General features: G+C 49.7%; 9 protein-coding genes across 9 annotated transcripts; 7 read left to right on the forward strand and 2 right to left on the reverse strand.

Moving 5' to 3' along the window:
- Positions 1 to 142: 142 nt before the first annotated feature.
- N7481_012282 (sugar transporter) lies at positions 143 to 1,987 on the reverse strand (the record flags this gene model as incomplete). Its single annotated transcript, XM_057271501.1, has 6 exons — positions 143 to 802; positions 875 to 917; positions 971 to 1,222; positions 1,285 to 1,368; positions 1,527 to 1,828; positions 1,889 to 1,987. The coding sequence occupies 6 exons, from the start codon at positions 1,985 to 1,987 to the stop codon at positions 143 to 145; spliced, it is 1,440 nt and encodes a 479-aa protein (XP_057115689.1).
- A 1,641-nt stretch (positions 1,988 to 3,628) lies between these two features.
- Positions 3,629 to 6,780, forward strand: N7481_012283 (GH92 family glycosyl hydrolase; the record flags this gene model as incomplete). The annotated part of the gene is made up of 10 exons (XM_057271502.1): positions 3,629 to 4,030; positions 4,150 to 4,296; positions 4,350 to 4,470; positions 4,534 to 5,049; positions 5,135 to 5,225; positions 5,306 to 5,844; positions 5,921 to 6,009; positions 6,078 to 6,148; positions 6,228 to 6,320; positions 6,405 to 6,780. 10 exons carry the CDS (start codon positions 3,629 to 3,631, stop codon positions 6,778 to 6,780), a joined length of 2,445 nt encoding a protein of 814 aa, XP_057115690.1.
- A 638-nt stretch (positions 6,781 to 7,418) lies between these two features.
- Positions 7,419 to 7,894, forward strand: N7481_012284 (uncharacterized protein; the record flags this gene model as incomplete). The annotated part of the gene is made up of 2 exons (XM_057271503.1): positions 7,419 to 7,421; positions 7,559 to 7,894. 2 exons carry the CDS (start codon positions 7,419 to 7,421, stop codon positions 7,892 to 7,894), a joined length of 339 nt encoding a protein of 112 aa, XP_057115691.1.
- A 1,861-nt stretch (positions 7,895 to 9,755) lies between these two features.
- N7481_012285 (glycoside hydrolase family 16 protein) lies at positions 9,756 to 10,853 on the forward strand (the record flags this gene model as incomplete). Its single annotated transcript, XM_057271504.1, has 1 exon — positions 9,756 to 10,853. One exon carries the CDS (start codon positions 9,756 to 9,758, stop codon positions 10,851 to 10,853), a length of 1,098 nt encoding a protein of 365 aa, XP_057115692.1.
- Positions 10,854 to 11,743: 890 nt separating this feature from the next.
- N7481_012286 (argininosuccinate lyase ARG4) lies at positions 11,744 to 13,333 on the forward strand (the record flags this gene model as incomplete). Its single annotated transcript, XM_057271505.1, has 3 exons — positions 11,744 to 11,798; positions 11,918 to 12,748; positions 12,825 to 13,333. The coding sequence occupies 3 exons, from the start codon at positions 11,744 to 11,746 to the stop codon at positions 13,331 to 13,333; spliced, it is 1,395 nt and encodes a 464-aa protein (XP_057115693.1).
- A 1,817-nt stretch (positions 13,334 to 15,150) lies between these two features.
- On the forward strand, positions 15,151 to 15,447 carry N7481_012287 (uncharacterized protein; the record flags this gene model as incomplete). Its single annotated transcript, XM_057271506.1, has 1 exon — positions 15,151 to 15,447. One exon carries the CDS (start codon positions 15,151 to 15,153, stop codon positions 15,445 to 15,447), a length of 297 nt encoding a protein of 98 aa, XP_057115694.1.
- A 1,017-nt stretch (positions 15,448 to 16,464) lies between these two features.
- Positions 16,465 to 18,758, reverse strand: N7481_012288 (succinate dehydrogenase [ubiquinone] flavoprotein subunit; the record flags this gene model as incomplete). Its single annotated transcript, XM_057271507.1, has 6 exons — positions 16,465 to 16,684; positions 16,741 to 18,129; positions 18,202 to 18,365; positions 18,433 to 18,506; positions 18,584 to 18,638; positions 18,717 to 18,758. The coding sequence occupies 6 exons, from the start codon at positions 18,756 to 18,758 to the stop codon at positions 16,465 to 16,467; spliced, it is 1,944 nt and encodes a 647-aa protein (XP_057115695.1).
- Positions 18,759 to 20,547: 1,789 nt separating this feature from the next.
- On the forward strand, positions 20,548 to 23,870 carry N7481_012289 (uncharacterized protein; the record flags this gene model as incomplete). Its single annotated transcript, XM_057271508.1, has 4 exons — positions 20,548 to 20,853; positions 20,915 to 21,311; positions 21,359 to 21,683; positions 21,746 to 23,870. The coding sequence occupies 4 exons, from the start codon at positions 20,548 to 20,550 to the stop codon at positions 23,868 to 23,870; spliced, it is 3,153 nt and encodes a 1,050-aa protein (XP_057115696.1).
- Positions 23,871 to 24,848: 978 nt separating this feature from the next.
- Positions 24,849 to 25,299, forward strand: N7481_012290 (transcription factor domain-containing protein; the record flags this gene model as incomplete). The annotated part of the gene is given in 2 exon segments (XM_057271509.1): positions 24,849 to 25,185; positions 25,202 to 25,299. 2 exon segments carry the CDS (start codon positions 24,849 to 24,851, stop codon positions 25,297 to 25,299), a joined length of 435 nt encoding a protein of 144 aa, XP_057115697.1.
- Positions 25,300 to 25,490: the final 191 nt, after the last annotated feature.

Consider the following 25,490-nt stretch of genomic DNA (forward strand, 5'->3'; position numbering starts at 1 on the left):
TCCATTATAATCCTATATCAAATTCATACCGCTAGTTATAGCCTGTTAATATTCCTGTGGCTCCAGTCTGTGTCTCCAGCGAGCTTTGCCTTATCTTCTCCGCCACACGTTCCAACGCGAAATTGGAAAGTCTCCAATCAATTCACGCATTCTCCACATGAAGGCCACCCTGTTTCTCCTGTTGGGCCTCTGTAGCTGCCATTGCCGTCGATCTTCGGAATTCCTGGTAATTCTCTTGGGCTTTGACGGCCAAGATACTAACATCTGGTCCGAACAAAACGCCCATATCCTCCATAGACACCCCCTTTGTTTCAGGAACAAATAGGTATGCAAATACCAAAGCAACAACGGTGCATGATCCGAAGAAATAGAACGTACCGTACTTGATAGATGCCACCATGTAGGGCAGCGAGTAGACAATAATGAATTGGGCTAACCATTGCATGCACACAGCGCACATCATGCCGATGGTCCGCACACGCGTGGGAAGGACTTCCGATGCAAAGATCCAGGGGATGCCATTCCAAGAAAACCCGTAGAATATTGCATAAATGTAGATCATTGCAACCGCAGCCTGAGACCCGGAATTGCTAGGTGGAACGCGGTCGAAGGAATCGCTGAGTTGGGAATAGATGGCCAAGTAGAACATGGCCACCCCAGCGCCAACTGCACCCACAAGCAAAGGCCCACGACGTCCAAAACGATCTACAATCCAAATCATGAAAACAGCCGTCGTGGCCATCTTCACTATCCCATAAACTCCAGTGGCTAGCAGTCCCACAGAAGTCCCGGTGAACCCAATCTAGCATTGATATGATGGTTAACGCCATTTATAAGAGACGGGTAGGTTGGTCGATGAGGTTCGATATCTTACCGAGCGAAATATAGTAGGGCTATAGTAATTGATAGCATTGATTCTGAAGCAAAAGTTAGAATCTGTTCAAAGAGAATCGATAAGCACAATGCATACCCGGTAAGATTTTGTAGAAGCATCAACATAACTGCGATAAGGATTCGGTTCCGAACACCAGGAGCAGCACATTCATGCAGAATTTGGACCAAAGTACGTTGTTCTCCGCTAAGCTCAAGTTCTTGACAGACAGCAGCTTGTATCTCAGCCAACTCATTGACCACATAGGAGTGGTCCACTGGGAGATGACGGACCCAGGCTAGATTCTTTTGGGCTTTGACAATTTGATTCTTGCTGGCAAGCCAGCGCGGGCTTTCGATCATCCATGTCATGCATATTAATAGTAGGCCGGCCGGAACTAGCTGTATACCTACCGGAATTCTCCACTGTGTTGCGCTTGTGCTCGAAATGTTCGTGTTGACGCCGTAATTGACCCAAAATCCGAAAACGAGTGCGATCTGTAACATAATCTCAAAAATTCCAACTAAACGCCCGCGAATAAGAGCAGGGGAACATTCAGCAATATAAATAGGGATTATGGTGGACGATGCGCTGCTCAAAATATTTTCAAGGGGTTAGTTTCAGCCAGGAATATGACACCGCAGAGAAGCCTTACCCTATCCCCAGCCCAGTGAAAATTCGACCAACATAGAGCGCCGATATTTTCCCAACCAGTTGAATAGCGGCACCGATAGCAAAAATAACACCGGAGCCCAGAATGACAGGCTTGCGACCGAAATACTCGGCGAAGAAGAATCCGCAGATGGCACCGAAGAACGCACCCGCTTGGAACATCGACACAACATTAGATGAAAGAGAGGTTGAATCGTTCTCATTCAGACCGAAAGAAGTTTTGAAGGCCGGAAGCTCTAGTGTTCCTCCGATGAAAGCAGAGTCATAGCCATACATAGCGGACGCCTATGAGAAACTCATATTAGTAGGCTAATACTCGGATCTTTGAATTTTCAAAATTCCTACCCATGTTGCCGACAATGCGACCATGTAGATACGATATCCATATATTTCTGATGGGCCATCATCACCATTCCGTGAGGACCGGGCGAAGGGGTTCTTCATAGTGAGCAATAGAGTGTAAAATTGAAAGAAGGAGATAGGGGAGATTCTGTGTCTGCGATGATGACTCGTGGGCACTTGTATTATAAAGTGTGTCTGGACCACTGTCGACAGAGCTTAACCACTTCGTTGGTTGTGAACTTACTCGCTGAACCTCGAAAACCTTGACCACACGGCTCGGGGGCGCATCCGAAATGCGGAGTATCCCCACAAAGCACCGGGGGAGGTTGAAATACCCCAGGTATGGTTCCAATACCCCGTGTTATGACCACCGAATTGCCAAAGATACCAAATTACTATACAAAACACAAGTCAATGTGGGCCAGTTGATGATCCCTGTCTAGGTGTACGATAGTACTAGTATGGAGTTATCCGCAGCCAGAAATGTAGTAAAATGGTTGATTAAAGGCACTAGGAATGCCCCGATCGATCCCATTTAGATGTGAGAGACTATATATTGATAGAAGTTCCGGACCATGAGATGGCTAGCTATACAAGAGAGAGGGCAGTAATGAAGGCGATCTGAATACCTGAGGCATTTATGCCCCAAACGCATATATACAGCAGAGCAGACTCAGGATAAGCTTTTGTAAAGTCGGTCATGAGTGGACTCCTATGAGGGTGAGTTACAAGGAGCTGTTGACGGCAGTCTTGCATGTTAAATATTGTGCAAGACAAACCTTGGAACTTGCCCGCGAATTGTGATTTATGGCAAGTAGAGTGTCGGCCACCCCGCGTTCAGTGTAGATTCTAGGTGCTGTAGTAATAACTACTACCTACTAGTAGCTACTAGTAGTAAATTGAGGGGATGGGGGTTCGATCGGTGGTTTGGATAGCGCCCGAGTGTTCAACTTGGGGCTTGAAATACAGAAGTAACTTCCAATGTTCAACTTGAAGTTGCAAAAAAACCCCGGCCAATTCTTGATTTTTTTTAAAGAAAATATTCTACGAAATGTTTATACTAGATCAGAAGCTTAGGTATATTGCTTTCAAATATGGCTAAAGAAGCAGCAGTTAGGTACGACTCACCTGGGCAGTGGCACCGTCGGCACTTTTTCACCCGATTGCTTGTCTCCCTGGCACTTTCATCCCCTCCGCACTAATCATCCCTCAAGCTTCCACCACCCCACTGCCACCCCCACCCAAGCCTGCCCGCAGGTGCCAGTGAACATGCTACTCCAAAGCCCATCAAGCGTTACATTCCCCAACTGCTGATCAATATGTCACAGCACCACTGACCGCCTCTAAAGCCTACGCTTTATGCCTAATAACTGCCACAATGAGTCGGACATCGAAGCGGGGTAAGCTTTTCCGCAAATCCACCTCTACAGTAGATCTTCCTAGCAAGGCAATGATAAACCCGACATCCAATTCGAGCCCGGAGTTCTCGGCTTTGGGAGTTGGGGGTTACACTGCGGACAGCACAGGGCTGGGCTAAGCTGTGGCTGGGGCTGGGAATCGGAATGGAGATGGAGATCGTCTGGAATGTATAAGACACAGCACGACCCTCACCTCTTTTTTTTCCATTCGTACTGTGGAGACCGTTCTGTTGATGGGAATGACCTACCTTTCACTTTCACCAAAGGTTCGACTTATATCCCACGTTCGACCCCTCGCATATCCAAAAGAGGACAATTCCAAACAATGCATCTCCGCTCAACTCTCGCCTTGGCGAGCTTATTACAGAGCGTCACCCCGGCGCTGAGTCTACAAGACTCAAAATCCAATCCGGGCCTCTCACAATATGTGAACGCGTTCATCGGATCTGAAGGTCCCGATGGAACTGGATTCGGTGGCGGTGACATCTTTGTCGGCGGGGCGCGGCCATTCGGCGTCGCTAAAGTGGGCATCGATTCTACGGCGGCTAATTGGTCTACTGCTGTGCTGAATGGCGGGTGGACTCCTGATGGCAATGTTACGGGGTTTAGTATGATGCATGAGAGTGGAACGGGAGGTGCGCCGAAGTACGGGTTGATTGCGCAAATGCCGCTGGCCTCGTTGGAGGATGTTAATGTTTTGGATAACATGACTTATAGTCAACCAAGGGTGAGTCCTTTTGCTTCCAAGGTTCCTTTCGTTTCTTAGATACTGCACTGGGGGAGGCGCGTGTGCATGGGTGTTCCCGTACATTGAGTGACTGCTAACTGGAGATCTAATTAATGTAGGTTGGGAAAGATGTTGCAAGTGTGGGTTACTACAAAACGCGATTGGAGAGTGGTGTTGAAGTTAAGCTTTCTGCGTCGCGACATGCTGGCATTATGGAGTATTCGTTTCCCAAAGGAGAGAAACACATATTGTTCGACTTATCCCACGTGAGACTTTCTTTCTGTGTCCTTGGTGAGGATTCCCGCTTATGATTGAATAGTACCTACCTGCCTCTCCCGGGGATACCGGCGGCCAATTATTCGCCGGGGGTGAGATCCAGATTCAAGAAGATGGCCAGTCCTACAGTGGATATGGGACATATGTCGGTGGCTGGAATAATGGTTCGCTCTCAGCATGACTGAAGTCATATATCTGTATCCCTTAACTAACCGTGCAAAAATCAGGAGCACCATTTACAGTCTACTTCTACGGAGAGTTCAACCAACGCCCCCAACAGGCGCAGACTTTCTCCGGACCAAATACCGACCCCATGCCCCGTTATCAGAATCTCGCAAATGGAGGGATCAGCGAGCCAGAGTTCGGTAACACAACTGCCAAGGTCACCTCCGGACCGATGAACAACCGCATCGGCGTGCTTCTCAGCTGGAATGATGGCCCCGCATCGCAAATTACCTCGCGCGTGGGTATTTCATCCATGTCAATTGACCGAGCTCGGTCATATATCAAAAAGGAGATTCCATCCTGGAAGCTGAATGACACCGTCGCGGATGCTGTTGATGAATGGAATCGGGACGTTTTCAACAAGATCCAGATTCCGATCGATGACTCGGCCAATATGACCCACGTCAGACTCCTCTACAGCTCCCTATACTTCATGCACTTAATGCCGTCGGACCGTACCGGTGAAAATCCCCTCTGGGATTCCGACGAGCCATACTGGGACGACTTTTTTACCATGTGTGAGTTTTTGGCGGTCCTTCTATGTTATGTTATGCCATGCGGCACCCGCGTTTCATTTCACCCCTCTGACAGGGATATTATTAGGGGATATTTTCCGCTGTACTGTCAGCTTCTACCATATTTTCCAGCCAAAGTATTACGAATCTATGATTCGTAGCTTGATTGATATCTGGAAGTAAGTAAAACAGTTTGCCGCCCAGCCAATCAATCAATCAGCTAGCCAGCTTCAAGCTAACCAAGGGATCGATCCACCAGACACGCAGGATTCATGCCAGACGGCCGCTCAGGAAACTGGAACGGACTCGTACAAGGTGGGTCAGATGCAGACAACGTTCTCGCAGACGCGTACGTGAAGGGTCTACGAGGAGGAATCAATTGGACCGAGGGCTATGCGGCGATGGTGAAAGACGCAGAAGTAACACCATACAATACCTTCGACCCGACCGACTTCACAGCCAGCACGAAAGAAGGGCGCGGAGCGCTGGACGACTGGAAAGAACTGGGCTATGTCTCGTATGACCGAAACACGCGGTGTATATCGCGGACGGTGGAGTATAGTCTCAATGATTTTGCAGTGGCGCAGGTGGCCAAGGGCGAGAGTCCTGCGAATGTGGAGAAGTATTTAAATCGGTCTGCGGGGTGGCAGAATATTTGGGATGAGAAGGTTCAGAGTCTTGGGTTTGAGGGGTTTTTGGCACCTAGGTTGGCGGATGGGAGGTTTAATAGTTCGTTTGATCCGCTTTTGTGTGGGGGGTGTGAGTGGTCGGATGTGAGCTATGAGGGGATTCCATGGGGTGAGTTGTTTGATTTGTATTTGGATTTTGCTTTGTTTTTTGCAAGGTGGTTGGGTTATGCTAATGAGAGTGGCAGAATATTCGTTTGTGATCCCGCATGATGTGAAGACGCTGATTAAGTTGATGGGTGGGGAAGAGACCTTCGAGAAGCGACTGGATATAATGGTAAGCATTTACCTATTATCTTAGTAGGATGGAAGATCATTGCTTGTCATGATTCTAACTTGGAATAGTTTAAACCCAACACATCTGTCCAGAATCTCGGCGCCAATGGCGCTGGCATCACAACGCTGATCAATATCGGGTGAGTTGGACTGCAGCTGTTGACAAACGAGCAACATAGCTTGAGACAATATCGATGCTAATGCTGCAACCGCATCCAGTAATGAGCCGGACTTCGCCACACCATACCTGTACAACTACATCAACAAACAGGCCAAGAGCGTGATGCAATCCCGCAGCCTCGCCAACCAATAGTATGTTCGAATCGCATCCCTACAAGGATCTAACCTGAATGGCAGACAAAGAGATACCTGTTACTAACATAATGCAAATGACAGTTTTAAAGATGCAGCATATGGAATCCCTGGAAATAGCGACGCCGGAGCTATGAACTCCTGGTTGTTGTGGCAGATGTTGGGAATCTATCCGATCGTCACTCAACCAGTCTACCTGCTATCGTCGCCATGGTTCCCAGACTTGAATATGACGATCAACGGTGACAAGACCCTGCGGATTAAAGCGCCCGGGCTGGATGAGGGGTATTTCGTGCAGGGGGTGCAGATCAATGGGAAATCGTGGACAAAGAACTGGTTCGAGCATGAGGATGTGATGGTTAATGGAGGGACGATTGAGTTTCAGCTCGGGAAAGAGGCGACAGAGTGGGAGACGGGGGATGTCCCTCCTTCACCGGGACATATGCAGCTGAGTAAATAGAATATAGCGACAGTGGAATGGAATGCAATGGAATTTTTCCCTTTGAGATGATACTGTAGGATGGAATTTCCATGCATCGTAGTGGCATGATGCCCGCACGTCATGACCTAGCCCCGCCTGTACTGTAATGCAGGTCTATCTTTGTTTGCGCCTCGGTCCATTCAAATCAAAAGCGGAGACGGGAGAGCAAAGTTCAATCGAGAAGAAAGCTGGAACAGCCAATGGTGGACAATTGGGGGCGAGGAAATGCAGGTTTGTTGCGCTGAGGAGGGGGCTGGGTTTGACGTCAGCGGGGAGTGTAACAGTACAATATGGACCGGAGTAGTTAGTACCAGTCTTAAAAGGTTTAGTTTGTGCTGGATTGTGCAATTATGAGCCGTTAGCAATGTATTTCCCCTCCTTATAAAGCTGCTGCTGTTTCTGAGGCTCATTCAGTTTTCTTGGGTTTTCTCTTCTTCTTCCCTCGCTGGCGGTTCCCAGCCACACCATAAACTACATCTGCAACTCAATCCACCTCATCCATCATCAGCCTCATCGAGTTAATTGTGGATTTGCTTTATTGATTGCATTTTAAATCTCGTGACTGGATCTGTGATCAAAATCAATAATCTATAACTGCAAACCCTGGGGTAGTTCCAATGGTACGTCGTCGGCCCGTCGGCTCAACCACGGCTCACCAATATCCCATATCCATATCCAATGCCAACATGCAACATCTCACCTTCTTTCACCTTCTTTCACCCAATCGCTCTCTATTTCAATCGCTGACCACTCCTAGGCCCCCGTTAATCGCCTCGCTCCTCGCGCTCCAGATGGCTGCCCCAGTACCATCACTGGTGGCGCCATCGCCGGCATTGTCATCGGCTCGATCGCCGGAACTTTGCTAGTCCTTTGGCTGTGGCGACTTTTCAGTCTACCCGGCGCCTTCAGTGGAGGACGCGAGCCCGATGTCGGATATCGGCCACCAGTGACTCGATCGGGTCGCAGGCGCCGTAGTCGCGAGCCTCGAGTGGATTATATTGAGAAGCCGCGACGCAGCTCGTCGAGACGGCATCGCGATGAGTACTATACCGATGACGTGCGTCGACCGGCGAAGATTTATGTGACGGAGTAAAAGGGGCCCAGGTCAATGGTTGAGGGGTTTTTTTTGGATTGGATTGGATTGGATTGGATTGGCGGGATCCTGATGCAATGGTGAAGGCGTTTCGGATTGCGGATATGCTGATATGACTGCCATGGCGATGATGATTTTGGATGAAATACGATCATGATGGCATGATTATGCTGTGAATTATGAGTGCACGATTACGATAATGAATGATTTGATATTCCTTTTTTTAGAAAAGGCCCTTGGGGCGCCACATCGTACGCTAAGTCAATAGTCGCGATGGATTCCGCGTAGCCCACCCGGGGCCGCTACGAGGAGGAGCCCACACGTCACGGTCTTTGAAGGGACCTCGAGTGAATCAATCTCACCTCGAGCTACGATAAACATCACTGCTCTGACTTGGGGAACGAGGAGAGATAGAACTATATGTAAGTACGCAATTTGGTTGGGCCAAGCAATGCCAACTTGTCCGCAGGTGCAGCTGCAGCTGCAGCTGTACCCCTGAGCGCGACGCGTGCAAGTGACACAGCCAAACCTCCACAAATACTTGGAAATACTTGGCCTCGAGGGATTTAATTGGGGTCAGAAGGTGGACGTATCGGTCGACGCCACAAAGCATCATTTGTGTGGGCAATGAAAAGGAGCAGGGCATATGTCGCAGTATTCTATGGAGTACTCCGTACCCAGTGGATGGAGCATAGCAAGTAGATACCCCGGAATGAATGGGTAGGTTCTGGTACAATGATAAGATACGATATGATTCTAAAAATGAAAAGCCATCTGTATGATGATCATGACCGAAATTCAGGGGAAAACCTCAAGTGAACCCATCCCCACTGGAAACCCACAATGAAGGGACCCGCGGGATCCAGCAGGAAATGAGACTGGAGACTGGATGCTGGCGGGGCGATCAAAACCGGAAAATAAAAGAAGAAATAAGGAAAATATTGACGGAGGAAGATAGTGGGAGCGTCTCTTTGTGTGTATTGCAGTGTAGTGCAGTGCAGATGCAGCAGGAGTTGAAAGGGGGAAAATCTAGATTGGCCGATCACACGAGCACAACACAACACCCACTCACCCACCACTTCCACTTCCACTCCCTCCATCCTTCCACACTCTCAACCAATCCCACCCTCCAACACACCTCAACTCAACTCATCAAATCAAGTTCGTGCCACTCCGGCAGTTGACCATGCTGATCCCTGATCCCTTATCACGGCCCAATGAATCCCCAGAGTTCCCAGCTCCAATTCCAATGGTTGTGCAGAAACGGGTCCGGCCGCCATGGACACATTCGGTTTAGGGCCAGGCACGGGGCTGCTGCCCAGCTGAAGCTATTCCCATTTATGGTTTAGGGGATGTACCACAGAGACCCACTGTCTCTCATTTGGGGCTAGTCACCAACAATCGTCGTGCAGATTTCCCCTTACCGTCCACTTCGGCCACCTGCCCAGCTTTCAAAGTCAAAAAGAAAAAGGGCCCTGCACTAAGGGCTAGTTTAGGGTCCTCCACTGGGTGGCGCGGTGGATGCTGGTCCCTGGTCCCTGGTCCCTGGCGTGATTCCCCCCCCCGACGGCTTTTGAGACCTTCTTTCTTCCATCCTCTCTTTTCCCAATTATACCGCAGGCTCTCCTTCCAATCCTTACCCGGTGCGACTTTTCGCCCTTCCATCTTTATACCTACAGGTCATACCCTGTAGGATCTATCGAGGCTCGTCCTCGTATCCATTCATTGCTATCGGATTGCCTGTGCTGTATTCTTTCGGGAATCGACGGAGAGACAAACACACAACACAAAAAAACTATACAAACAAACACCAAACGCGAGACCAATTGATTCACCAAAAAGACAAACTAGAGACATCACTATGAAGGCTTTCAACTTCGCCGCTCTCGCGGCCCTGGCCGGATCGGCCGCCGCCCAAACGTTCAGCGCGTGCGATCCCACAAAGAAGGACGGCTGTCCAGCAGACTCGGCCCTCGGCACCGAACACACCTGGTACTTCAACGAAACCCTTGACACTGCTATCTGGAACATGAGCACCGGCTCGATCAACTACGTCGATGATGGCGCTGAATTTACCATCGAGGCCGCCAAGGAGTCCACTCTTCTGCAATCCAACTTTTACATCTTCTTCGGCGTTGTCGAATCTTGGGTTAAGATGGCCAAGGGTCCCGGTATCGTTAGCAGTGTTGTCCTGGAGTCCGATGATTTGGACGAGATTGATTGGGAATGGGTCGGCTACAACACCTCCTCCGTGCAGACCAACTTCTTTGGTAAAGGTAATGACTCTACCTTCGACCGGGGTGCCTTCCACAATGTCGCCAACGCCGATACCGAATTCCACAACTACACCACCTACTGGGACCAGTACAAGTTGGAGTGGTATATCGACAATGAAATCGTCCGCACCCTGAAATTCGATGATAAGGGCACTCTCGGCGGCAAGAACTACCCCCAGACTCCCTGCCGGGTTAAGGTTAGCAACTGGCCCGCCGGTACCAAAGATGCCGCCAAGGGAACTGTCGAGTGGGCCGGTGGTCTTGTCAACTACGACGATGCTCCCTTCACCATGACCATTCAGAAGGTTCGCATCCAGGATTTCCACACTGGCAAGGAATATACCTACGGCGACAAGACTGGAGACTGGCAAAGTATCAAGGTGGCCGACGGCAACTCGACTACCTTGGATGAGCTGAACAAGCCTCCCAAAAAGTCCCTGTCCGAGAAGTGGGACGATCTCGGCACTGGCGCCCACGTCGGCGTGTATGTCGGTGCCTCGGCCGCCGGTGTTCTCCTCATTGCAGGATTCATGCTCTGGTGCCTCCGCCAGCGCCGCAAGGGCCGTCTCGAATACGCTCTCGACGACGCTCGCTACACCAACGAGCGCACAGATGCACAGAACTTCCAGAACGACTGGAAGCAGACTGAATGGAGAAACAGCGGCTACCGCCAGGTCAGCTAATAGCTTGGCCTATCTTTCTTCTTTCTTTTCTCTTTCCTCTCTGCAATCTTTTCCTTTTCTGCCATGAACGGGTTCTGCGAGCCCACCCCCCGCGATTCCAGTCCCGGCGCAGCCATGAATGGATGAGACTCTTGTTTTCGCTTTCGTGGGGCGTTCGTTCGGCCTTGGGTATCTTAATGACTCTTCTCTCCATCTCTGTCTTCCTATATATCTCTCTCGCTCTATCTCCCTCTTGTCTCTCCCTTTCTTTACACCCCCCCGCTCTCCACAGTCACCGCACTCGCTTTCGTGGCTCCCTGTTGACAACACCTCCCTTCGGTTTCTGGGCATCTTTGATTTTCGGTCATCGGGCGTCTTGAGGCTTTTCTTTTGCCGTCCGGTCCGTTGGGGGCCATTCTTTCGAATCCATATACGCACGACCTGTACATACCAGCATTGGATCTTTTCAATTCACTGTTTATCTTCCAGTTATTTCTTCTTTAATTTACTTCGTAACCTAGAATTTTGAACTCTCGCATCCCATCTCAGTGCCTTAAACTGATAAGGGAGATGGCTTCCCATTTAGTACCTTTAGGTAAACGCAGAATGATAAGGACTGAAGTATGCCGTCCCATCGGGTCAACACACTTAACAACTTGAAGACTGGTACGATCTCTACTCACCAATAGATAAATTTACAAATTCCCTCTGTTCTCTTCGACATGACTGTAAATAAGAATACTGCTGGTGATACTAGTCAACTGTACTGAACAACACCTAGTCCCACTAATCCCAATTAGGGCTAGTGTCGACCCAATGATTCACTCCAATCGCCCGCTCTCCGCCTCCGCCATTTGCCCTCAACATCCCACTTTCTCCTTCATCACTTCCACAGAAAGATACCCGCCAAAATGAGCAATCCCAAAGGAGTCGCAGAGAACATGCTGTGGGGAGGTCGTTTCACCGGTAGGCTTCATTTCAACCCTGTTCCTGTCCCTATCGCTCCCCCACCTCGCGCATTACATCCCCAATCAATTCCCACCGCATTGACTCATGACATGCTAACCAAATTATTCAAATCGCAGAGGGCATCGACCCCCTCATGATGCAGTACAACATGTCCTTGCCCTTTGACCGCATCATGTGGAAGCAAGACATTGCCGGCTCAATTGCCTTCGCCCGCGCCAACATGAACAACGGCATCCTGACCGCGCAAGAGTTCGCCGAGATCGAGCGCGGTTTCGCGCAGATTGCCCAGGAATGGAGCACCGACACCTTCGAAGCCAAGGAGAACGACGAGGACATTCACACCGCCAACGAGCGCCGACTCAGCGAGATCATTGGCAAGGAGATCGGCGGCAAGCTGCACACCGGCCGCTCGCGCAATGAGCAGGTCGCTACTGACATGCGTCTCTGGCTGCGCGATGAGCTGCGCATTCTAGACTCCCACCTCTGCGACCTGATCAAGGTCTCTGTCGCCCGCTCCGAGAAGGAGATTGACATCCTCATGCCCGGCTACACTCACCTCCAGAAGGCCCAGCCCGTCCGTTGGTCCCACTGGATGCTGTCGCACGCCACTGCCTTCGCTAGTGAGCTGCAGCGTCTGCGTGAGGTTATTGCTCGCGTTAACCGTAGCCCTCTCGGCTGTGGTGCTCTCGCTGGTAACCCGTTCCAGATTGACCGTCACGCTATGGCTAAGGAGCTCGGCTTCGATGATCTGCTGTACAACTCCATGAACACCGTCGGTGACCGTGACTTCGCTATGGAGACTATGCAGTGGGGTAGCTCTTTCATGCTGAAGATCTCCCGCTGGGCTGAGGATTTGATTATCTACAGCAGTCTGGAATTCGGTTTCGTCCGCCTGTCTGATGCATACTCGACTGGCTCCTCGCTGATGCCCCAGAAGAAGAACGCCGGTGAGTTTCAGCCATTTCCCAACTTCAATAATAAGTCCATATCCATGTCCATATACTAATTTTGCTCCCTCTTTAGACTCCCTGGAGTTGCTCCGCGGCAAGTCCGGCCGTGCGTTCGGCCAAATGGCCGGTCTGATGATGACCATCAAGGGCCTGCCCACTACCTACAACAAGGATCTGCAAGAGAGCATCGAGCCCCTGCTCGACCATATCAAGACCGTCAGCGACAGCATCCAAATCGCCACCGGCGTCCTGTCCACCCTCACCACCATCCCGGAGAAGATGACCGCCGCCCTGGCCCCTGAGATGCTGGCCACCGAGATCGCGGACTACCTTGTCCGCAAGGGCGTCCCCTTCCGTGAGGGCCACCACATCTCCGGCCGTGTCGTTGCGCTCGCCGAGAACACTGGTATCCCCATGGACAAGCTCTCACTGGAGCAGCTCAAGGCTGTTGATGCTCGCTTTGGCGACGATGTCACGACTTGCATGGACTATGAGCGTGCCGTTGAGCTTAAGGATGCTATTGGTGGTACTAGCAAGCGTGCTGTTCTGGAGCAGACTGATGTTCTGCGCAAGTTGCTTTGATTTTCAACTTTGGGATTTGGATGAAAGGTTTGGATTGATTGGGATTGGCGGAGTGTGCGGGTTTAACTTGGCATAAAGTATATGATGAAAAGATTAGCATTGCGGTCTTGATACCTTGTGGTATTGTATTTCGGTTAGACAAAATGAGATATGATTTGAAGATTATGGGTGTGTTTGTAGTATACGATAGCCTAACTATAGCACGTATGGCACTAGGTATAATAGGGTATCTTTTTGAAGGAAGCTAAATATAACCTGTTATGGGTATAGACATAGTAGACTTTTCAATACAATTTGATTATTGTTAATCCTTCTAGTTCCGAGTCCTGATACATCATTCTCTTCTCCCCTCCCAATATCCTCGACAAGAAATTAAACTAAATGAAGCCGAACGTCTGACAGCCAGCAGATGCTGAAAGAAACGAGCGTATTCAAACCCTTGGAAGTAGTATAACCCATCAACCATCCTCCTTGATTTTCTTCCACCCAGAAGACCCACGTCGATCCTGACTTTCAAAAAAACCCCCAGACTCATACGCAGGCAGTATGTCACTAGCCCCCGAAATCGTACTCCCAACCTGCCCTTCACTAAGCACATCCATCTCCATACTCCGGTCCCGCGAGTCCAGAGCCCTGGACGCATCTCTCTCGGCCTGAGCCTTCGAGTTTCTCCGACCAACCTCCTCCGGGCTCCCCTGGGTCAATCCCAATCCCAATCTTTCCAAGGCCGGTTGTACATCCAGTCTCCTCCCTCCACCCCTAAGCTCAAGCATCTCAGAAGGCGCATCGTACTCCATAAAGCTCATAACATGTTGATTCGGAGTACTCGCACTTGAACTCGGGCCTGAGCTTGTGCTTGCGCTTTTAACAGGAGTACCACTGCAGCTAGACTTCTTATATCTCCCGCTAAACTTCGTCCTCGGACTAAGCGTAGTCGCAGTTGGAGTTGGAATTGGAGATGGAGATGGAGTCTCGACATCAACTTCATCAATACTTGACATTCGATCTAAATTCGCACCCAATACGACGCCGTCCCGCGTCACGACCTTCCGTGCTGTATTTCGTGATAATAGATCCGTTCCGGAATTTTGTACCCCGTCCTGTGTGTGGTAGGATGATCTGCCTGTATATCCCGAAACTCCCACTTTCCTTAAACCCCCGTGCTGGTGCTGGCCGGATACTGCAAGCGAGGAATTCACATTCAAGTTATTGCATTGCTGATTGATTAATTCTGATTGTGGCTGCGCGGGGAGTTCTGCTCTTTGACGGCGGAAGCCTGTGTCAGAGAGTTCGGGAACATGTGGGGTTAGAGAATGATGTGGATGGGGTTGAGGTGATTCGGTGGGGATTATGAGCGGTGCGAGGCTTGTGCTGGATTTTGAGGGTGGGGTTGGGGGACCATTGGAGTTTGATAAGGTCGAGAGGGTTAGGGATGAGAGGGTTGAGGGTGGTCCTGATTGGTAGTCGTTGTAAATTTCGTTTCCAAGGCTGGATATTGTTGTTTCTGTCTTTGAAGTTGGGGATGCTGATATTGTTTCTTTAGCTTGGTTCTACGTTGGGGGTTCAAATAGGTTGAAGGAGAGGTTTTATGCTTACCGGCTGAGTGTGGGCTTTCTTTGGCCGTTGCTACATGTGCAGTTGCCGATGACGAGGGGCTTTTCTTTGTAATGGGCATTTGGTCTTGAGCTCCAAGGGACTGAGTGGAGACTAAGCGATGCATAGTGATTTTAAGTTGCGCTCGACGTCGTTTGATGCAAAAGTAGAGAAGTAGACCGAATAAAATTGCGGCGATTACAGCGCCCACAACGCCGCCTATCATGCCAGCATTACTGTGGTGGCTGGACGAGGTGCTTACTGCTGTCTGGCTTGCACTAGCTGCAGATGCTAAGGTAGCTGGGGATGCTGCGGATGTAGTTGAAGATGTTGCAGATGATGTGCTTGTGCTCGTGGATAGTATACTAGCAGTGCTAGAAGTGGCATCGGATGTGGCCTCTGAGGAGGCCTCTGAAATGGTCTCGGAGCTGGATGTAGAAGTCGTCTCTTCTACTGAAGTGATGGTCTCGGTGGTTGAAAGGGTTGTCGATGTTGACTTCGATGTCGTCGAGGTCGATTGAGATGCTGTCGAGGTTGTAGTGACTTTCTTGATAGTAGTAGTTGAGTCTTCGTCCGGGCAGACGCCGTCGGTACACGGATCAACCGAGCAGCATCCTGTATATGGCCCCACGTTGCAGACATACCACTGTTTGCCGTCGGTACAGGTTCTGCCTGCTTGCTGCAAGCCCAGCATATTAAAAGAAGACGAAGAGGTCGGTTGTGGAAACGCTAAACAACGGCCATCGAGGGTATCGCATGAAATCCGCCGTAAACGTAGCAGATCTATGCGCGGCGGGGATATTGAAAAGGTGCAAGAAGGAAGACGGATCGAGGGCTTGCGTTGGCCATGGTTCGAGAGGTATTGCTGACACTTTGAAAGCCCTGGGTTCTCAAACCGTTCAAAGAAAGCACGTTCTTTAAGACTGGTCTATGCCTAGGTGGAACCCGGCAGTCCAAAGGTAGAAAACCAATCATGGTCAATGGTTCGTTCGAGAGCAGTCTTTGTGGACTTGCATCCCTGTATATTAGTGGCCAGCCAAGGAACATGTAGGCTTGCTGTAGCAATGTCAGATCGATGAGGACTTAGACGAAGAAAGAGCCTCGCGGGCGGGCATGGGGGCTCTGAGGACATGTCAGTCAGACAAGACCCCTTTGTTATGCGGCCACCGACCCTCCGAGTGGAAACGCGGGAATTCTAAACATAAGACACGAATAATAATATAAAGGCGATGCCTACTACGAGGAACCAAGGTGAACAAAAAAGAAATCCAGTGATATGAGACAACTGAGAAAATAAAACACTCAGTACACCGACTCTTCGCCGTCACATAACAAAAAAAAGAAATATGGCTATACAGTATGGTAAGTAACACAAGTTAAATAGAAAACATGCTCTTTTCGTGGACTCCCAGCGACGCCACGAGCTGTTTTCACGATCACCCTGGGGTGGTGTGTTGCTCAATTAGCATCGGAAACAAATCCGTGGTATTCTTCCAACGCGATCCCCAAGCGGACCGCACTCCTCTCAAAACGAGAGCTTAGTAGGTACGCTTGAAGGGAGGAACGGACTTGCACTCGTTCTCATCCAGAGTACCAGACTCAACAGCACGGTAGCCAAGCTCGACATCACCGTGGGGCTTCTTCTGCCATGTGAGAGTGTGCTTCATCCAGTTCTCGTCATCACGGTCGGGGAAGTCCTCACGGGCGTGAGCACCACGAGACTCCTTACGGTTGGAGGCGGCCAGGGCGGTTTGGGTACTGTAGACTAGTTAGCATAGGGCACTGACGTCGTAGGGATATAGTATAAAACGTACGCGCAAGTCAGCAAGTTACGGAGCTCGAGGGTCTCAACAAGGTCGGTGTTCCAGATCATGGAGCGGTCCTTGGTGCCGACCTGGTCGTACCAGGTGTCAATCTCGTTGACACGCTTGACACCATCATCCAGGGATTCCTGGGTACGGAAGACAGAGACATCGCTCTGCATGGCCTTCTGCATGGCCAGGCGGATATCGTTGGTGGACTTGGGGCCATCGGCGTTGCGGACAAAGTCCAGATCCTTGATGGACTGGGCACCGGCGTCGGAGGACAGCTCCTTGTGGGGCTTGCCAGGGGTGGAGATGTCGCGGACACGGTGGGAAACGGCACGACCGAAGACGATCAGATCAAGCAGAGAGTTGGCACCCAGACGGTTGGCACCGTGGACGGAGACGGAAGCGGCCTCACCGCAAGCGAACAGACCAGGGACAACCTTGTCCTTACCCTGCTCATCAACAGTCAAGACCTCACCGGTGTAGTTGGTGGGGATACCACCCATGTTGTAGTGGACGGTGGGCAGGACGGGGATGGGCTGCTTGGTGACATCGACACCGGCGAAAATGGAGGCAGTCTCAGAGATACCGGGCAGACGCTCGTGGAGCAGCTCGGCGGGCAAGTGGCTCAGCTGCAGGTAGATATGGTCCTTCTCGGGACCGACACCACGGCCCTCACGGATCTCAAGGGTCATGGAACGAGACACGACGTCACGGGAAGCCAGATCCTTGGCGGTAGGAGCGTAACGCTCCATGAAACGCTCACCCTCGGAGTTGAGCAGGTAACCACCCTCACCACGGGAACCCTCAGTGATCAGGCAGCCAGCACCGTAGATACCAGTGGGGTGGAACTGGACGAACTCCAGATCCTGGTTGGGCAGACCAGCACGGGCAGCCATGGCCATACCGTCACCAGTGCAAGTGTGGGCGGAGGTGCAGGAGAAGTAGGCACGTCCGTATCCACCAGTGGCCAGAACGGTCTGGTGGGCCTTGAAGCGGTGCAGTGTACCGTCCTCCTGGTTGTAGGCGATGATACCGCGGCACTCGCCGTCCTCCATCAGGAGATCGAGGGCGAAGTACTCGATGAAGTAGTTGGTGTTGTGGCGCAGAGACTGTCCGTAGAGAGTGTGCAGCAGGGCGTGACCGGTACGGTCAGCGGCAGCGCAGCAACGGTAGGCCTGGCCACCCTTACCGAAGTCCTTGGATTGACCACCGAAGGCACGCTGGTAGATACGGCCATCCTCGGTACGAGAGAAGGGGCAGCCGTAGCCCTCCAGCTCGCGGACGGAGGCGGGAGCCTCGCGGGTCATGTAGTGAATCGCATCCTGGTCACCGAGCCAATCCGAACCCTTCACGGTATCGTACATGTGCCATCTCCAGTCATCCTCGTGCATGCTATAGATGTCCAATTAGTTCCAGCTCGACACGTGTGGTGCTTAAATTGTCGATTGGGTAGGGTTGACGTACTTTCCGAGAGCAGCGTTGATACCACCCTGGGCAGCGACAGTGTGACTTCTGGTAGGGAACAGCTTGGAGACACAGGCAGTCTTGAAGCCAGCCTCGGCAAGACCGAAGGCAGCACGCAGACCGGCACCACCGGCACCGACAACGACGGCATCGTACTCGTGATCCTGATCCCGGTTAGATATTGCTTCAATGGCGATACAATCTGGTGCGCTTGTAGCGATGGCGGCTTACAATGATCGGGTACTTCTCGGCGAGGTAGCTGGTGTTCTCCTTGGCGCGCAGAGGTCCGTTGCCAAAGATCCGGGCTAATGGGAGTGGGAAAAAGGTGTTAGCTGTGATGCAAGAGGGAGCGGAAGAGGTCGGTTGGGGTTCAATGGCGTACCAGCGGGGCGCGAGGAGGAGAAGAGACGTCTCTGATCCCTCAAGACACGGGAGACCTGTATATCGACGGGCCAAGGTTAGTCTTCAAAGTTGGATTGCGCACTCGGGCCGAAAAGATTGCGCGAAGGACTGACCTTGGAGGCGGGAGCAAGGCTCCGCAGGCTGATGGAGCTCATTGTGAAGGGACAAAAGAGAGATGAACTCCAATTACCCAGACAATATAGAGACACCGAAGGGGGAAGATTAGCTTAGAGCGGAGAGGAATGGAAATTGGGGAGACTCCTTCCTGGAATTCCTGTTCGGGATCACGGTTGGCAGTTTGGTGCTGACTAACCCGGGTTGCGGTGGTCCAGCTGCCGAGCAGTCGGACCGAGGCCAATCATCGTCCACGGAATGGTCACCTCAATGCCCCAGAAGTGAGCCCCTGCACGTGATCCGCTTTTCGTTTTGCCGGTTGTCGGAAGAGGTCGGGGCCCGGCTATGCATACTAGTACATATAGTGATGAGTGAACGTAGTTCGCTATGTTAAGTATTGTTGAATTTATTGCATTTATTATATACATGTAACATTGTATCTATAGTAAAAGGTAAGCTACTATCCCAGTTATCCTGTACTGGGTACGGTGTACTTACCATGATCCGCCCAATTAGGAAAGCGCGATGGCAGTTCCGCCTAAATTCCGAGGCTGCCACTTGGAATCCTCAACCTCGGATGAAACGGCCTTGGCGTGCCCTAGCCTAGTATATGGTATCAACTTTAACAATACTTTCGGTTTTGTTTTGTTTTTCCCAAAAAGGTCAATATAAAAGTATATCAAATTTGAGAGTATTCTATAAGCTTAAATTGAAGCCATCAACCACCCAGCTAATTATTTACAGATGTGAATCCAATTTTGATACAGCCGTATGACTACCCTAGAAACTTTAAATATCCTTGACAAACTTGCATTGTTACAAATGTAGCGTCTTGAGCATTTTTGGAATTTTTGTATGTTCGCTACACAACTTGTCCAAATATTGAAATCTACTAGTATATCATTCGGTCGGAATAATTGGCAACTTGAATCGGGCAGATGGCCGCATTTAACGCCTCTCGTCATCCTTTTTACTACTGTAAAGACCGATGCGGCTCGCGCTTCTCCGGCACTTCGGCGCTTCTCGGCCCCGAAGTGCCAATCGTAGGTAACTCATAGCCTTGCATCGAGCATGGGTAATCCTTGTGGATTTGCAGATCATTAAAAGCTTGAACGCCAGCTCAGAACTCGCTTGATTCAAGTTCCACATACCACAAAACTTGGAATCAAATCCTCACTAGGGATTTTTGTCGGGCTTGACATCAAATCCCGATTCCGTGTTACTTCTTAACGGAATCACTCGAAACCATCAAGATTTTTGAGAAGTTCGGGAGGGCCTTATGGTAATCAAGAGTCGATGCTATCTAGACCAGAAATGAAGACTTCTAGTGCTATTAGATAATGCATTGCCAGTAAATTTTTCAGACACAAGCCTCCGATATAGATACCTAATTTGTTTAAAATCCACCCATATCGTACTTTGAACCATGACATCAAGGCGGCTTATTGACCCTGGCCTTGTTTGTACAACAAGCTTTATGGATCTGCGGAAATCTTACGCTAAACTCCGCTCAGAACCCGCTCCAAGGAATGCATCGCGGGCTTTCGGACCTCGCTCCTTCGGAACGACCGTCTTCAACGATGCAGATTCTGCGACAAGCGAAATTTCTCTGTAGTATCAGGTGCAACCATGAGCTCTTTTTGGACTGATCGGCAGCGTAACCAAGCAGTGCTGAGGATATAAAGATCAATTATTCACGCCCGGCTCACTTGATTTCGATAATAACCTCTCACGCTTGAAAAGAATACTCACCTCGACAAACTCCCATATAAACAGAGATACTCTTGAAATAATCTTGAATCTCCTGCAGTTATCATCGCCATTGCGACAATGAATCTCAAGACTCATCCGGCTACTACCTTTGGGCGGCGCAACTTTGTCGACGTGATCGATGAAATCGCATCTTCTGAGCCATCTCGGCCCGTCGTTTTCCTTCCCCGTTCTGCAAGCGCAGAAGATGGATGGGAGGAGTTAAGCTTCGGGATTTACGCCAATTCCATCAACCGCTTTGCTCAGTGGATCGTCGAACGCGTCGGACATGCTAAAGACGGAGACTGTCCCACGGTCGCGTACATTGGTCCAAACGACATACGTTACTTGATTGTTTTAGCTGCGTCAATTAAAGCTGGTTATAAGGTAAGTATCTCGCTTTTGGGAATATTGAGGGTTCGAGGCTCAATTTTAGAGAACAATATAGGCCCTTTTTATCTCCCCCCGCAATAACATCGAGAGCCAGTTGTCTCTGTTTCAAGCGACCGATTGTGAGTGGATCATTCACTCACCAGAGTACACGAAAGTGGTAGAGTCTTGGTTGAGTGCTCGCCCGATGAAATCGAGCCTGATCGATTCCATCAGCGATATCCTCTCCGAAGAGCACGTCCCGTCTTTCCCCTACCAAAAGCCATTTGACGAAATTTGCACAAAGCCAGCTTTCGTTTTACATACAAGTGGTAGTACTGGAACTCCAAAGCCGATTATTTGCCGTCATGGTATTCTCTCGCTAGCTGATGCATATCATCAACGGCCCGAATTCGCTGGATATTCTCATATCATGAAAGCCTTTTCGGAGATGGGCAGCAAGGTTTTGTGTACAAGTATGGATTTTTCATATCCCCAAATGTTATGCACGATCTAACAAAAGCTTTTGATGCAGTGCCGTTTTTTCACGCTCTCGGTCTTTACTACTACATCAGTCTTTCCATCTTCTGGGGCACTCCGCTGGTACTCCCAATTGCAGACCAGGCAGTGACCCCGGATAGTGTCTACTCTTTTATCAATAATTCCGGAGCCGATGCTGCTGTTTTAGCTCCATCCCTTTTACAAGACATGAGTCACGACAAGGATGATATGAATTTACTAGCTGCGCTTTCATTTGTGACATGTGGTGGTGGTGGTCTTGAAATTGAAGCTGGGGACCGACTTGTGGAGGCAGGAGTCACGCTCGCCAATATCATTTCAACCACAGAGTGAGAGCCCTAGAGGCCTACCCGATTAAAATCGATTTTATATAATTGCTAATAAGAGATAGATATGGGCTGTATCCAATTTATTTCCAGCCCGACGTGAAATTATGGAGATACTTCGTTTTCGATGATGAAACCTTTGGCTCCGATTACCGACCAACTGGCGATGATACCTTTGAACATGTCATCGTCCGCCGCGATCAAGACCCGGGAATGCAAGGCATCTTCTATACTTTTCCCGAGCTTGATGAGTATCACACCAACGATCTATACAAACCTCACCCAACTCTCCCTCATCTTTGGCTCCATTCCGGACGATCAGATGATGTGATTGTATTTTCAAATGGCGAGAAGCTGAATCCCGTGTCCATCGAATCTATTGTTGGCGCTCATCCAGCTCTCAAACGAGCTGTCGTCGTCGGTCAAGGGAAATTCCAAGCTGGAATTTTCCTCGAGCCACATGAAATCCCCAACAATGATGCTGCGGCCAGGGCCCTCATCGACAATGTCTGGCCTACCATTGAACAGGTAAATAAACAGACAGTGGCCCATGGACAGGTTGCCAAACATTTGGTCAAAGTTTCAGACTCCACAAAGGCTATCCCATCGTCTGCCAAGGGCTCTCTTCAGCGAGGTGCGTTCTTGAAACTCTACAAGGACGAAATCGAGAACATGTATGAGGAAAATAATGCAGCCGGAGCGGCGGGACTTTCACTTGAAAGTGAAGATGCTCTTATGAAGTCTCTTCATGACATTATCGTCACGCAGCTTGGCGTTGAGGAGATCATGCCCGATACGGACTTCTTCGAAGCTGGTATCGACTCACTTGGAATCATCAACTTGAGTAAAATTCTTACAGATGGGCTCCAACATGCTGGGGTGTCTGAAGACTGCGGTGTGGTTACGAACAGAGTTATCTATGGCAACTCCTCCCTTCGAAGGCTTGCTCGGAATCTATTTGCCCGTGTTTCTCAAAACCCAATCTTTGCCGATGGCACTGATGGAGTGGAAGCGGCAAATGCAATCTTGAAGAAGTACAGTATCGAGTCGATCGATAGCATTATTCCCAACAAGCCATCACCCAAAGACAACGTCCAGACAATCATTCTTACTGGGTCGACGGGAAGTCTCGGCTCGTATCTTCTGGACCTACTGGAGGGCAGCGACTCGGTCTCCAAAGTTATTTGTCTCAATAGAAGTGCCGATGGAGGTCACATAAAGCAACTTCAGTCTAATAGAGAACGAGGTCTCCAAGTTGAATTTCCGAAAACAGAATTTCTACATGCAGATTTGTCACAGGAAATGTTTGGACTGGATAGTGTCATCTACGACCGTCTCTTGCTATCGGTGGACCGCATCATCCACAATGCTTGGCCGGTCAATTTCAACCTTTCTGTTGAATCGTTCGATTCCAGCATTCGCGGTGTTCAACGATTGGCAGACTTCTCTTTCCATGCCACAAAGTGTGTTCCAATCGTTTTCTTGTCATCAGTGGGCTCTGTCGATCGCTGGGCTGAACCTGAACCCGTTCCCGAGGCTCTTCTTACCAATCTGGGCCTCGCTTCAATGGGCTATGGTCAATCTAAGTTTGTTGGTGATTTGATTCTACAGCAAGCAAGAGACAAACTCGGTGTTCCAACTGCAGTGGTTCGTGTCGGTCAGATTTCTGGTCCTCGCAACGGAAAGGGAGCCTGGAACAAGCAAGAATGGCTTCCGACTATCATTTCTTCGTCGATACGCCTTGGTCAACTGCCTACAGATCTCGGTGCAAATAATGCAATTGACTGGGTCCCGGTCGAAGATGTCGCTATGATAGTCCTTGAAATTGCAGGCATTCTATCGTGCCGCCCATGGTCTGAGATATCTGGCCATTTCCACATTGTGAACCCACTCCACGCACAGTGGAGAGATCTTGAGGAGGCTGTGAAGAGCTTCTACGAGGAGCAAGGGCATCCAATGGTGTCTGTTGATATGGCCACCTGGGTCAAGAGTGTTGAAGCTAGCTCTGAAAACGGAAGCGAAATCCCCGCCGTGAAACTTTTAGATGCCTACAAGGGACTCATTGCCGAAAAGCCTCACCACCCAGGATTCTCTACGACTAGAACAAGGGGAATTAGCAAGACACTAGACCGACTTGCTCCTATCAATGCAAAAATGATGAAGGCATGGTGCAAAGAGTGGAGCTTTTAATGTTGACTGAATGGGATACCACGTCTTCATACGGGGATTCTTAATTATAGATATACAGCTAGATAAAGGATTTGAGAATCAATTCTCCTCAAGATCTACTAGTGCTATTGATCAATTATCGTTTTTCTGGCTTTGTTCATCAGAGAGTAATCTAGAGGTTTCCGTCAGATTTAAATTCGAACGATGTGCTCTACGGTTTGAATGAATCGATAGAATGCGCAACATGCAATAGGAATTTAATCTCAAATTTTTGGGCCTTCGGAATTTCAAGAGATAGCTTGGTTACCATGCCGTTTGCCATGGATTCGTGGTCATGTGGATCGCTCTGGGAATCAGTGGAGTGGACTTTATTAAATTCTAGCATATGGTGACGGTAAACCTGGGCATTTCAAATTATATAATCTCGCAGATTCGAATTTAATACTTTGATATGATGCCTTTGAAGCTGAATTCTACCAGAGTGTTGAAGCTTTAGAAAGTACCCTGGCAATCGGCCCTCTCATCTGCTCATCTGGCGTGTACAACCCAGCTTGACCGCCCTGCGTGCCACCATTGAGAATAAGACAGAGACACGGCCCACCCCGAAAATGATGATGTTCAAAAGCCTGAAGTGTTATCTTCGATGTGACGCCGTTGAGCTGTCTGGTAGATGAATCAACTCGGGGTTATCGGGTTGAAGAGCACGACTTTAGGGCGCGTTCGTTCCCTCTGCCCAGCATGAAACCACCCCTGGCCTGCAAAAACTGCCGAGCGCGCAAGAAGAAATGCGACCGCGCATATCCAATATGTTCCTACTGCCTAAGGTCTGCTGCATTGAACTTCCCGACAATAAATTATTCTAATATTAAGCTAGAACCCATGATCGCTGTGAATACCGGATTGACGGCCATACTAACCGCGCTACGCGGCCAATGGTATCAGGCGCGCCCTTGGCAAATGAAAGCGAAGTTGCAAAAAAGAGTTCGATTCAACGCAGCAATGTTTTTGGGAAGCTCAAGTCAAACTATCACGGTGCCCCCTTCACTGAAAAGTGACGCCGTTGGTGCTGATGTTTTAAAATACATCTATGGCCCTGGCCAAACCAATCAAGAGCAATGGGTCTCTAATTTTACCAATGTTGTCGACTCCTGGATACCATTTATCCCCCTCAATGAGCTTCATACAAGATTATTGGATGAAAATAGTCATCTCAGTGCAGAAGATGTGCTTTTGCTTGCGTGCATCAAGTTGAATGCAGACGTTCTCCCCGAAAACCAACCGCTAAACAAGCAGTACCTCGCTGTGAAATCATCGTTCATGACTATAGAGATCTACGGTACGCTCTCTATCAGACTGCTTCAAGCTTCGCTTCTACTTCTCTTTTATGAGTTTGGACATGGCATTTTTCCCTCCGCGTATACAACCCTGGGGTGCTGTGTCCGATATTTAGGGGCTCTTGAGATAGAAGCAACACTAGAACAAAAGAATACAACCGACTGGATAGACCTTGAGCAAAAAAGACGTTTATGGTGGTCGGTATATGTTATGGAGCGGTTGGTCAATTCTATCTTTACGTTCTTCGACGTGTTCCAAGGTTGCTAAATCATAATGCTAGCATCATAGCTCTTGGTTGTCCACAAC

This window comes from Penicillium waksmanii (genome assembly GCF_028829765.1).
Source record: "Penicillium waksmanii strain IBT 27052 chromosome Unknown utg000010l:1.0-3698451.0:1.0-3701458.0, whole genome shotgun sequence".
In the NCBI taxonomy this organism is placed as follows: domain Eukaryota; kingdom Fungi; phylum Ascomycota; class Eurotiomycetes; order Eurotiales; family Aspergillaceae; genus Penicillium; species Penicillium waksmanii.